This window comes from Sinohyriopsis cumingii, chromosome 3 (genome assembly GCF_028554795.1).
Source record: "Sinohyriopsis cumingii isolate HCF-2022 chromosome 3, ASM2855479v2, whole genome shotgun sequence".
Taxonomy (NCBI): domain Eukaryota; kingdom Metazoa; phylum Mollusca; class Bivalvia; order Unionida; family Unionidae; genus Sinohyriopsis; species Sinohyriopsis cumingii.
Genome location: NC_142963.1, coordinates 33,549,512 through 33,563,353, shown reverse-complemented (window position 1 = coordinate 33,563,353; position 13,842 = coordinate 33,549,512). Strand labels below are relative to the sequence as shown.

The 13,842-nt window shown below is 37.0% G+C and overlaps 1 protein-coding gene across 2 annotated transcripts in view; it reads right to left on the bottom strand.

Moving 5' to 3' along the window:
* Positions 1-316: 316 nt before the first annotated feature.
* Positions 317-13,842, bottom strand: part of LOC149802659 (glutathione S-transferase 3-like) — a 75,363-nt gene continuing 61,837 nt past the window's right edge. For both annotated transcript variants that reach the window (XM_089952023.1, XM_089952024.1), the window contains exons 4-6: positions 13,184-13,316; positions 4,681-4,815; positions 317-500 (exon numbers count right to left, since the gene is read on the bottom strand). In XM_089952023.1, coding sequence (XP_089808149.1) covers positions 378-500; positions 4,681-4,815; positions 13,184-13,316 — 391 coding nt within the window. In that variant the 3' untranslated portion in view covers positions 317-377. The remainder of the gene's footprint in view (positions 501-4,680; positions 4,816-13,183; positions 13,317-13,842) is intronic.

The window sequence follows — 13,842 nt, the reverse complement described above, 5'->3', positions numbered from 1 at the left end:
TGTTGCAATATTTTTTATTTTGGTAAATCGAAAGGAGTGGAACAATACCTCAGACACAAGCGAAAAAAATACACATTGACAAAATGTATTACTTTTTGCTCCGAACTGATGAATCCAAAATTATATCTGCCTACCATCTGCTGTCAGTCAGTTTTGTTGTTTATTCGAAATTCGAATGAACCTCCGATCAGTCTTGTCTGGGATTATGTGTGAACAAGTATGTAATGACATGTTCAGTGTGTCTGATAGTTTTAATATCAACCAAACATGTGTCTTTAATAACATAGTTTAAAAATCATAAAAACGTGTAGCTGTCTCCGTGGTTCTTTTCCTTTTATTCAGTTAATAAAAAGAAGTGTATTGTGTCCGTTCTTAAGCTATTTATTCCAAAGTACTCTGCTGACGGTTTTGACGTAGGTTTCATCGTTGGGATGTTTTCGTTGAGGTCCGCTCAAAAAAGCTGCTATATTTGGAGTTTCTGTCATCATGTTGTAAAACTTCTGAAATAAAATTTACAACCATACCAATGACTATCTTCATGTAAAAAGGCTTTGAAGAAACTTAATTCTTTCTTTGTTATCTGCTCATTGATTTCTAGTACATTATGATGTGGGGGCAGATTAGTGCGTGGCATACCGCCATTTTCTACTGCAAAAAATAGAGGTGCCTTTATAATTTTGTTTTCAAAAAGATAAAACAGATCTAAAAATGCACGTGATAGTAAGTAGCTAAATTGCTTGCACGAAAAAGCTTTGACAAAAATGTTCTCTTAGGATTTCAGTTGAGATCTTTAAAAAGTCCAGCATAACCTTTGGATTAACATCAGAATCTGTTTAATTATGGATCATACTAAATACATGGCGTGTTTACAGTTGTCTCTAAAATTATAAGAGGAAGGATACTTTGTTTATGACAAAATTAAAAAATTAAAATAAAACGTTAAACATTTTCAACTTGGCAAAAAAACCACCAGCCCACAAGTTTTGGGGAATCGTATATTCTATGTAATCAAGAGAAGTGCATACAGACAGTTTTTATTTTGAACCTGTTTTCATCTGGACATATCTGAACTTTGTTTCAGCATATCTAAAGATAATGTTCAATTGTATAAATACACTTTGACCTTCAGCAGTATATATACACTTTGACCTACAGCAGTAGAGATAAACTCTGACCAATAGCAGTAGAGATACACTTTGACCTACAGCAGTATAGATACACTTTGACCTACAGCAGTACAGATACACTTTGACCTACAGCAGTATAGATACACTCTGACCAATAGCAGTAGAGATAAACTTTGACCAACAGCAGTATAGATACACTTTGACCTACAGCAGTATAGATACACTCTGACCTAGAGCAGTAGAGATAAACTTTGACTTGCATCAGTATAGGTACACCTTCACCTACAAGCAGTACAGACAGACTTTGATCTACATCATTATAGATGCACATTGACCAACAGCTGTATACACTTTGACCTACAGCAGTACAGAGACACTTTGACCTACAGCAGTATGGATACACTCTGACCTACAGCAGTAGAGATAAACTTTGACCTGCATCAGTATAGGTACACTTTCACCTACAAGCAGTACAGATAGACTTTGCTCTACATCAGTATATATACACATTGTCCAACAGCTGTATACACTTTGACCTACAGCAGTACAGATACACTTTGACCTACACCAGTATAGATACACTCTGACCTACGGCAGTAGAGATAAACTTTGACTTGCATCAGTATAGGCACACGTTTTCCTACAAGTAGTACATATACATTTTGACCTACATCAGTATATATATATATATATATATATATATATATATATATATATATATATATATATATATATATATATATATATATATATATAATCTTTGACCTACAGCAGTATAAATACACTTTGACCTACAGTAGGAAAGATAAATTTTGACCTACAGCAGTATAGACACACTTTGACCTACAGCAGTATAGATAAACTTTGACTTACTGCAGTAAGATACACTTTCGCCTACAAGCAGTACTGATACATTCTGACTTAAAGCAGCATAGATACACTTCGACCTACAGCAGTATAGATACATTCTGATCTACAGCTGTATATATACACTTTGATCTATAGCAGTATAGATAAAGTTAACTTACAGCAGTAAGATACACTTTGACCTACAGCTGTATAGATACACTTTGACATACAGCATCACTGATAAATTTTGACCTACAGCAGTATAGATACACTTTGACCTACAGCAGTATATATACACTCTGACCTACATCAGTATAGATAAACTCTGACCTATAGCAGTATATGTACACTTTCGCCTACAGCAGTACAGATACAGTTTGACCTACAGCTGTAAAGATACACTTTGACATACATCAGTAATGGTAAACTTTGACCCACAACAGTATAAATACAATTTAACATACAGCAGTATAGATACATTTTCACCTACAGCAGCATGAATACACTTTGACCTGTAGCAGTACAGATACACTTTGTCTCACAGCAGTATAGATACACTTTGACCAACAGCAGTATAAATGCACGTTGACCTACACAGTATAGATACGGTTTTGCCTACAGCAGTACAGATACACTTTGACCAACAGCAGTATACAAACACTTTCACCTCCAGCAGATCAAACAGTGGTCGACATATAATGATCTGAGCAGAATAGCATACTGTCAATATAATGAAGTTAGGTGAACTTCATTATATTGACAGTATGCTATTCTGAGATATACCCAAAATCCTGAGGCCACCTTTCAGAAAGGTGGAACCTACATTAGCCATAAAATGTCTGTCTATCAAAAAATATAAAGATGGTAAGGCGACCTTTGAGGTTGAGTTAATAACTCCTATGCTGTACTTCCATTTTGCGTAATAAGCTTTGTCGAAGTCTAAAATGACAACTATATGTTCTTTCTTTATGAAATCTTCTTTGATAAATATCTAAAGCCTGACCAGATGGTCACTTATAATACTCTGTTGTTGGAATCCATACTAAAAGTCTGACCAGATGGTCACTTACACTGCTCTGTTGTTGGAATCCATACTGAAAGTCTGACCAGATGGTCGCTTACACTACTCTATTGTTGGAATCAATACTGAAAGTCTGACCAGATGGTCACTTATAATACTCTGTTGTTGGAATCCATACTGAAAGTCTGACCAGATGGTCACTTACACTGCTCTGTTGTTGGAATCCATACTAAAAGTCTGACCAGATGGTCACTTACACTGCTCTGTTGTTGGAATCCATACTGAAAGTCTGACCAGATGGTCGCTTACACTGCTCTGTTGTTGGAATCCATACTGAAAGTTTGATAGTAGTTGATTGGAACAGATAAGCATATTATGTTTGGTTCGATTGATGGTTTTGCGAATTGTTCTTAGATTTTGCAGAAACAGCTTCTTACTGATATCAGACGATAGATGGAAGGTGCCTTAGGGCGCTTCTAGGCTTAGCCATTTGTAACACTGTTGCTTCTCGCAATGATCGTGGGGAAGTCGACAGTTTCTAAAAATTTTAGTACTGTATTGAGAACTTTATCAGGTAAGTGTTTCAGAAGCCGAAAGGTGATATTATCTAATCCTGTTTAAGCTTTATTGGCTTCATCAATGCATCATTGAGAGTGAAAGGTTTAATGTAATCGTCAGCGTTAGTAGATTTTAAATTAAAGGAACCTTTTCGTCCAGGTTTTTGAAACTACTTACGTTTTTGTAATAGTTCTTTTGTAAGACTTTTTCGAAGAATTTTTCAGCAAATGTATTTTAAATGTTAGTTTTATATGCTATTTTTTTCAGAAACGTCTGATTTTAAATCTGCATTGAATTTTTTAACGGACTTTTTGGACCGCTCCCTGATGGTAAAATCATGTGTTGTTGACACGTCTAGGAGTCAAGAACGTTCTTGGTATTGTATCCCCAGCAACATCCTAGAGTGTTTGTAAATAAACGCATCGGTAATCCACTGCATTTCCGAAAGATCAACAGTCAAATTAAATTCAACGAGGGACTGCAATATTGCCAAATCTTCATTGATCCATTTTAATTTCTACTCTAGCTCATGAAGTATGAGAGTTTAAAACTTTTTCAGTACTGTCTTTAATTGTTTATAAGTCGATTCCGACTGCAAACAACAAATACGCTGAGCTATAATGCACCGACCGATCGATGTCATCATTGTTTATTGTACAACCTAATCTTAAAAGTCTGCATAATGTGACGTCAGATACGAGTGTGTGCAGTTAGCAACTGGACTCGGCTTATAAGCGAGTACTACGGTATATTGGGAAGTAGTCACCACTAAAGAGATTGTCGCACCGTATAACGAAGAGGGTTGACCGTATAAAGATTCTCTCCGCAAACATTGTATTTTGAGACAATGAGGATTAAAATTTTTGAAGGTAAATGAAGATAACCGCACAATGATTTTTATATACATTGGCATAAAGCATTAAAATATTAAATATTTAGTTTCGTGTTAACAAACGAAATGACTTCCTTAGGTTGTTGAACACATTTGTACCTAGTACCTTTTTGCTCCCAAAGTTAATGTTACTTGCACTATTTACCAAGAATTGAAATATTTTTATTTAGTAAGTACACATCTCTGGATTAACCAGAATCTTTAGTTTCATTAAGATGCTGATACGTTATTACCTGAAGATGCGGATAATCCTTCAATACATCTATCTGGAAGTATTCCACCGTGGAAAGAAGTGCTTCCAAAAGACCCACATCAGCAAGACTCATGGACGATCCAAACACAAATCCGCTGTTGCTGCAGCTCAGAACCTTCAAGATAGAGAGAAAAATAGCACTGAAACTTGCGCATTCATAATGCACGTGATCTGATGTAGCAACATTCCATAGAATCTCATGGTCTAAATTGTTCACTCATAGTTTCAAGCTGACACACAGACACATATCTGATGGCATATTATTAATAGAAACTTTGGTTTATGCTGTTCACGTATAATTTTGTTGCTGGTACAGTGCGTGAAGAAAACTTTGGGTTCATACTGTTCATTCAAATGTCATTGCTGGTGCAGTACGTAAAAAAAAAACAGTGAGTTTAAACTGTTCAATAATAATTTCAAGCAAACTACATACACACTGAACTGCTGGCTCATTATATGGTATCAGCCCATGCATATCTGGTAGCAGTCCATGCAGATCACCCCTGTCATCACCGCACCAGATTTTACTAACGCGTAGTCCTTTATGTTTTAAAAAGTTTATCACATGAGTATATGGTACCAATTCGAGGTTCTTGTAGGTCCTCCGGCCGAGAAAAGAAATATTTTTCATGTCGACTTCACCATCGAAAGATGCAGAATAGTCCACTTCAAAATGTATCTCCTCCTCATTTTTAACGCGTAGTCTGTAACGTGCTTGTAAGTCGGGATTCAATCGTTTATCAGCGCCAACTTGTTACCGACTCCGACTAACAAATGGCCGTCCATATTGAGATTACCCTCCATGTCATCCCTGGATTTTACCTGTTTGTAATTAACCACTTGATAATCCTCGATAGGATCATTAACCTGGTTGAGTTAGCGTATCTTTTTATTTTCCATGTACAATGGCTGCGTCATCTTGAGGTTATATTTATCAACACCATGGGCTTTTCCGGATTCTAGCAGACTGACCCGAAATCATTCTGGAACATTGACCGTGATGAGTTCATACTTGACGTCGTTTTCCGGTACCGTTTCTCGGTGTATTGAAATATTACGGTGAATCATAGCCGATCCAAATACGAGAATGCTGTCCGGATCTAGATGCGACGCAGCACGGATTTGTCTTATGGATGGCGACGCACTTGTTCTAGTGGTTAAAGTACTATCCAGGATTAAAATGCCGATGGTGGTTAAATTATCAATGGCGGGCAAATTTTCACACATGCTGACGTTTTTCTTTTCGTTCCACCACTGGTGTTGCATTTCAGGGTCACTGCGTTATCAACATGACCATGACTCACCGCCTGAAATTCTATTATCCCATTAACCAACGGGGTTATAGGCAATCCATACACGATATTTCCACTAAGTAAGATATTTTCTATCAATGTTCCTATTCAATTGCTCAGTTTGGTGTCGGCGTACGTTTTTACCCAGGACCAAAATGGGTCCGAGTTATCAGCTATGTTGTCGTTTCCGAGGTTTATAATGTTTTTACCAGACATGTTATGTCACCCGCCATGGTTCCACCAGATAAAAATAACCTTAATTAACGTGGCTTAGAGTGGTCGCATGTTTCATCGACGCTGTCAGACGTTGACACGTTAATGATTTGTTGTCCACTCATGTTAAGTTGATCTGTCATGGTATCGCCGGTTTTATCGACTTTGTTACTGGCATCCCCGCTTACTTGATTCGATAATGCTTTCTCCACCAATGAGTGAGCCAAACGCTGCGTAACTCAATATAGTTTAACGCTACATAAGTCTCCTTCTTTGGTCAACAATATGAACCGGTTAATATTTGTATCGTGAACTTTGACTCGGAGAACGTGACTAAACCACGACACAGTTTTTTTGTTACCGGATTAACATTACATGAAGATAAGGCCAACAGGGCTTGGAAAGACGAACCTGCTAATGAACATGCTGATGAACAATGGTCTAAAATACGACAAGGTCATGGTTTACACTCTCAACCAGGGCCAGGATAAATGCAGAACGTTATCAGATTTCAACGAAGCTCTTAAATACGGGAGATCTCATACAGATCTGGATGTAATTACGATAACAATGCCTGGTGAGATCATTCAGGTAAGCTGACTAGAAGATGGTTCAGCAAGGTGTGGTTAGTGATGATATTAAAATTGATCATTAAAAAAAGAATAGGAAGAGCGAGTATTTTTCACTCTCAAGCAACAAAACATGCAATGCAACTTATCTCGCTCAGTCGTATCATTATGTTCCCAAGTACACCAGGCGAAACACGGCTTGTTTCATACTCTTCTCCGGGCTTGACTTCCGCGACACAAATTCCTTCGCGCGTGATCATTGTAGATCAGTAACAGCTGCGGAATTTAAACGGGCTTATTACGAAGCGACTTCGACCATACAGAATGTTCTCGTTTTTCATTGGGATGCTGAGGAGACTGTGGAGGTGTCCCGACGTAGTTTTGATGAATTTTGCATTTCCGATCTATAATGAATTTGAACTAACGTCAAGTAAAGATATAGTAGTATAATTTATCATGCCGTTTGTCAAAGTCACTTCAACCTAAGATCGAACTGATTTGAAGAAAAGGTTCCTCGAGTACCGGCAAGCGATAAATCGTTAAATCGAGCAAACTCTGGATTGATAATGGTGGAGAATTTTGTAATGAAACTTTCAATGATTAGTTATCCGCCATAGGAATATAAAAATATTATGTGCATAACAAGGGTACATCCTATGTCGGCAAATGATTCAACAGAACGTTAAGAAAAGACTAAATGTGGAAGGGTTTTACAGCGAGTGGCACAACAAGATACACAGACGCGTTACCCGAGCTCGTATCGAATTACAATAATACCAAGCACGACAGCGTTAAAATGACACCGACTCAAGCACGAGAACAAAATAACAATGGCGCGGTGGATGATGCGCTTTATTATCAAAGTAAATGTCGAGTTGATGATCAGGTCAGAATTTCTAAAGTAAAGCGATTATTTGAAAAAGGATACACCCTGAACTGGACCTAAGAATATTTTCTGGTCAGTAAAGTAATGAATACCATTCCGGTGACTTATTCAAAAATGGATTCGCGCGGAAAACCTATACTAAGATCGTTTAACGAACAATAATTGGCAAAGACCACTCAGGACGTTTACAGAATCGAGCGGGTAATCCGACAGCGCGATAAGCGATCTTTGGTCAAATGGAATGGATATCCTGATGAATTTAATTCGTGGATTTCTACCGTCGATATTCAGAAATAATCATACTGTGTCAAAATGCTGACGATTTCTACCGTCGATATTCAGAAATAATCATACTGTGTCAAAATACTGACGATTTCTACCGTCGATATTCAGAAATAATCATACTGTGTCAGAATACTGACGTTTACCATTATGAATTAATAAACATGAGACCGATCGAGATAAGATTCCTTTGTGTTCTACCAAGTCAAAATTGTAATATTTGTCAAACGAATGTTGCCACGTGACTTAAATAGTTCAAGTTTACCTATAATTAGTTAGCGTTGGTGTGATTTTATGTGTGTGGGCGGTGGGGTGGGGGTATATGTATGTGTCAGTGTGTTTTCCGATTCGCATTATTATGCAACTCTATGAATCTCATTAACCGTATTGCAACAAGATTTCCATCTATATAACATAAACCACATGCCGGTATATGACATTTATTTGTTATGATATACATGTAAAGTACAATAAAGAATTGATAACAAGAGTCCCTCAAAGGTACTGACGCTGTAGTGGCCAAAAAGAATTTCCAGGAATCCAAGATGAGATCGTTTTTATCTGCTAAACATCGAAACTATATTAATATTCATGTGCACTAGACAAGATTTTCAAGATGAACATCGTAAAACCATGTTTGATGCAAGATCTGCACTAAATCTTTTTGTAAAATCGTAATGTCGATCTGACCATCCATTCAGGAGTAGCGATAACAAGATTTTCAAGATGGCACTAAGAGAGGAACTATTTACAGTTACAACCAACTAGACATCATTATAAGTCTTTCGGTGAAAACCTCATTTTGATATGACCTTTCATCCCTGAGACGTAGCGATAACAAGTATTAAGATGACCACAGTGGCGGCCATATTGCATTCCAGCTCATCACCATTTTCATTTAGGACTACTTCAACATCATAATAAATCTTCTTATGAAAACCCACGTTAATATAATTTTCCATTCAGGAGAAGCTTGTTTTGTTTTTTTGTTCAACGTCATTTTTCAGCTCTTGATAGGCTATACGTGGCGGCTAGTATATTTGATGTAGGAAAAACCTGAAGAAAAACCCGGGAAGAATCACCGACGCACGGGAAGCTACTAGCAAGATTTCTCACATAGTTACGTTGGCCAATCCAAGACTCGAACCCACGAGGACAGAGGTAAGGTGCGTGAGTAATCTGTATAGGCCAGCGCCTTAAACCACTTTGCTACCCTGGGCCCCATCTGGAGAATTAGAGATATTAATACTTACAAAGTGTCTACCGTGGTGCCATGATGGATATTAGATCGGTACCATTTTCGTTTAGGCCAATTAGACATCATATGAAGTCATTTAGTGAAAATCCAATTTCTATGTGACCATCCGTTCAGGAGAAGTACTGATACAAGATTTTCAAAATGGCCATCGAGGTTGCCATATTGTAAATACAAGTGGAACGATATTCATTAATTACCAACTAGACCCTGAGATCATTATGTGTATAAAGTCTCATGGTAATCCTCAAAGTAGTTAAGGCGGAGAAGCGATAGAAAAACTTGTATGGGACATCCTATACACTCTTCTAGTCTAAGACCAGTAGACATAAAACCCAGAGAAGGTTCTTTATTCTTTATTAAGTTTTTAAAATCTGCTTTAGAACTAATTAACATTGTCATTCGTAAGAAGCCAGATTTTACAAGGTGTTAATGACAGGCTTTGAGTAACTTTGCACCGAATACCACTTTTAGAAGCTCAGTTTACGCATCACTAAATAACAGACGAATTTCACGATCGCCAATAATGAAAGGTAAGATGGATTATCGGATTCACTTGCTTATGGAAAGGATGGCTTGTGGAGTGTGGCTAATGTGTGTACACTAAAGACAACGATTGTGGATATTAATATAACGATCGAGCCAGCTGAAAATTAATATAACACCCGAGTTAGCTGTTTTTGGATTTTAATATAACAGTCGAATTAGCTGTTATTGAAAATGAATATAACACCTTAGTGAGCTGTTATTGAATAATAATATAACAGTCGCGCTAGTGCTGTTATTGGACATTCATAGTCCTGCCAGAGAAAAAAAACCTCCTAAAATCTAAAGAAAAATAAAAATAAAAAACGGTGCCAGACGATAAATTCATAGCTAGGTGTTATGCTCCCGGTCCCATCTCTAAGACAACTCGACCGGCTCGAAACAACCAGACAAGAAAGTTGGACTGAACAAAATTAAATTATTTTTGTAATTACCCTTAGAATTTGATAATGCCATTAGTTAAACACCGTAAATTATTTCCTTAATGCTACTTTCAATGGCTGTTTGACTTCGTAACGATTACATGAGAATACGGTTAAAGAAAACTAAATGGCGTTTGCTGCGAGAAACTGGGATTTTCTAGCAATTCTGTAATGCAGAAAATACAATAACCAATGTGGAATAAATAAGGCATAAGAAAGAAAAAAACTGTTTGAAAGAAAACGCGATTGTCTCAATGAAATAGGAGGAATATGAAACGCGATCATCATCTTTGTGAGTGGCAATATTTTGTAAGGACCTGTTGTGGACAAACGCTAATCTCAACTGACCCTTGTAGACATTAATCATAAGGAAAGAAAGAAACAAATTAAAATATAAGGTGTATGTATGCTAACTGCATATCCTTAATTGAATGCTAACTGCATATCCTTGATTGAATGCTAACTGCATATCCTGAATTGAATGCTAACTGCATATCCATAATTGAATGCTAACTGCATATCTTTAATTGAAAGCTAACTGCATATCCTTAATTGAATCTAACTGCATATCCTTAATTGAATTCTAACTGCATATCCTTAATTGAATGCTAACTGCTTATCCTTAATTGAATGCTAACTGCATATCCTTAATTGAATGCTAACTGCATATCTTTAATTGAATGCTAACTGCATATCCTTAATTGAATTCTAACTGCATATCCTTAATTGGATTCTAACTGCATATCCATAATTGAATGCTAACTGCATATCCTTAATTGAATGCTAACTGTATATCCTTAATTGATTGATAACTGCATATCCTTAATTGAATGCTAACTGCATATCCTTAATTGAATGCTAACTGCATATCCTTAAATGAATTCTAACTACATATCCTCATTGAATGCTAACTGCGTATCCTTAATTGAATGCTAACTGCATATCCTGAATTTTTAAAATGAATTCTCACTTAGCTCTTCTAATTCCTATACGCATTCACTTGCAGAATACACGATTGTTTTTCAGGGAAATCTATCGCACCATACCATGTAAAATGATTAATATGGAACGATTTCCCTTGAATAAACATATTTATCCCTACGACGCATTCCACTGGACAGAAAGGGCTTGCTGTATAGGCTATGATGTACCTTCTGATTGATCTTGTTTTGGATCAAACCGTGTTATAGTAACAGAAAGACGCTCTACTTATCAAGCTGTATGACTCGAGCAAGAGCAACACCTAAAAATGGGTATTCCCGCTCACTTTTATATCAGGTAAAATGGTCGTGAAACCAAACAAATGGTAAACAATGTAATAAGCATATATTATAACGTAGAATATATCATTAACAGCGAATTAAGGTCAAATTGTTTAAATTTCATAGAGTAAAATCTTGATAATGTGTAAAATGTAAAAGTTTATGAGATACGTTGTAAAGTTTCCTTCTAGAGTATGCCAAGTATAACCCAAGTATCTTCATTCATTCATTGGGACAGTAGTTCCAAATCTTTTTCGGTCATTACCTAAATATCATGGCTAATATAGGTAACGTGAATGTTGTTGTACAAAAATTCAAAAATATGAGATGAAAGTTATGTACCTTTTGCAAAACCCCGAAATGACATAATTCTAAACATATTTATTCCAAGAACAATGACCAGAAACCTGTAGCTGTCGCAGCAACCTAGACAGAACCGTCAAAAAGAGAGCATATGTTAACATGGTAGTCACGTGATCCAACAAAACCATTTTTGACACGTGCTCAATGTTTCATGAATCTTACACAGGTAGGTGTTCTTTCGTTATTATTATTGCAAACGGTATTCGACTTTCATTTAATATTTTCTCTTCATTTTAAGCGGGTTATTGTTGATACCGCGTGACTACAGGACCTATGATGTCATGAACATACAAATTACGAGATTTGTATGACTAACAATACAACTGACGAGTACCAGGTCAAATTGCATTAACGCTGTAGTTTCAGCGGATTAAGAATATAATGATCGTAACACTTGCAATTTCTGAGAAAACAAATAATTTTCTTATCGATTTCATGCAAGTATGACTTGATGTAATGTAACTGCGTTTAAGCTTGCTAGACCATCTGGTAAGTGGCTACCTATGCCCCCATCATGATGGCTTAGTGTGATGCAAGACTGGTCCTTATACTAGTACCTTAAATAACAATACCGATGTCGAGCTCTCTTGTTGTTGTTGTTGTGGGGTTTAACGCCATTTTTCAGCACACGATAGGCTATGTATGGCCGCCAGTATTAATGGTGGAGGAAGAACCCGGGAAAACCCCGGGAAGAACCACCGACCCACGAGAAGCTACTGGCAAGCTTTCTCACATACCCACATTGCCCGAATCCGAGACTAGAACCCACGCAGACAGAGGTGAGATGGCAGTGATCCGTAACGGAGAGCGCTTTAGACCACTCGGCCACTCGGGGCCCCTCGAGCTCTCTGTGAAATCAGCAGTCTATTAGATGAGTCACCGAGTTTGGATTGACTATAAAAATATGTTTGTAGCAAGCACCTAAATGACCCGTTCTCCAACCTTTAATATATTCTGGTCAGAACTCAATAAATTTAACTCACGATCAGTTAGTTCAGTTACTCAGCTCAATTACGTAATTGTTTATGTTGTCAAGTTGTGGCGAAAGATTCCCGGGCATTTCCAGACATTTATCAATATTGGCAAAATTCAAGGCATTTTCACGGTCGGGAAAAAACCATCAGTGTGTGTGTGTGTGTGTGTGTGTGTGTGTGTGTGTGTGTGTGTGTGTACAACTATTCATGTATGTGTGTGTGAGGGCTCAAATCTAGTTCGTAGTAACAGCCTAAAGAAAATAGTCAGAATTGGATCAGTTAAATAATATAGTTTCAATTTAAAGAAAAGAACCAGTCTAAGCTGCACATACAAAGTCAGATATCTGCATTGTTCCATGAATTTAAATAGAGGCATATGAAACACACAAAGAAAGATGAATATGCAAGATACTCTTTACCTTTTCGTAGATCGGAAGGTATCTCGGAAGTGTAGTTTCTTTTACCGCCTTTAAAACCACTTCTTTGTCATTGAAGCCGATTGGCATGAAAGCATTCTGGAAGTCACGTGACCCCTCAAAATAAAGATCAATCCTGGGGAAATACAAAGTTAAACATCATAAGATTGTTTATACACGTGTATAAAAGAAAAGAACTTGTTTCGTATTGAATAGAGCTACCCCAAGGCCGTCTGGCCGAAACGTTTTCACACGTCATATCGTACAAGTTGTTTTTCCAGCATTGGTTCTTTCACCCGACACGGAACAAAACACGATTACGGTTTCTTAGTCATTACATTTCCATTTTTTAACACTTTCCAAACAGCATTACCTACACAGCGTGAATTGCAATTAAAGTAAGATGGAGTTTATGACAGTGTGATTCAGTACATTGAAGTATGTCAGCGCGCGGACGTCATTGAAAACATTTAAGCAGTTTTAGCCTAGATGTAAAAGATGAAGTTATGGATTGAATAATAAGTATTATTAGAGCACCACTGCATAATATACACAAAATATAAAATTTCAGTAAACCCCAAAAGAGTCCTTGTAAAAACACAACTTTCTGCCCGATAAAGTACATGTTAACCATTTGGATTTGCATACATAACTTGTGAAAC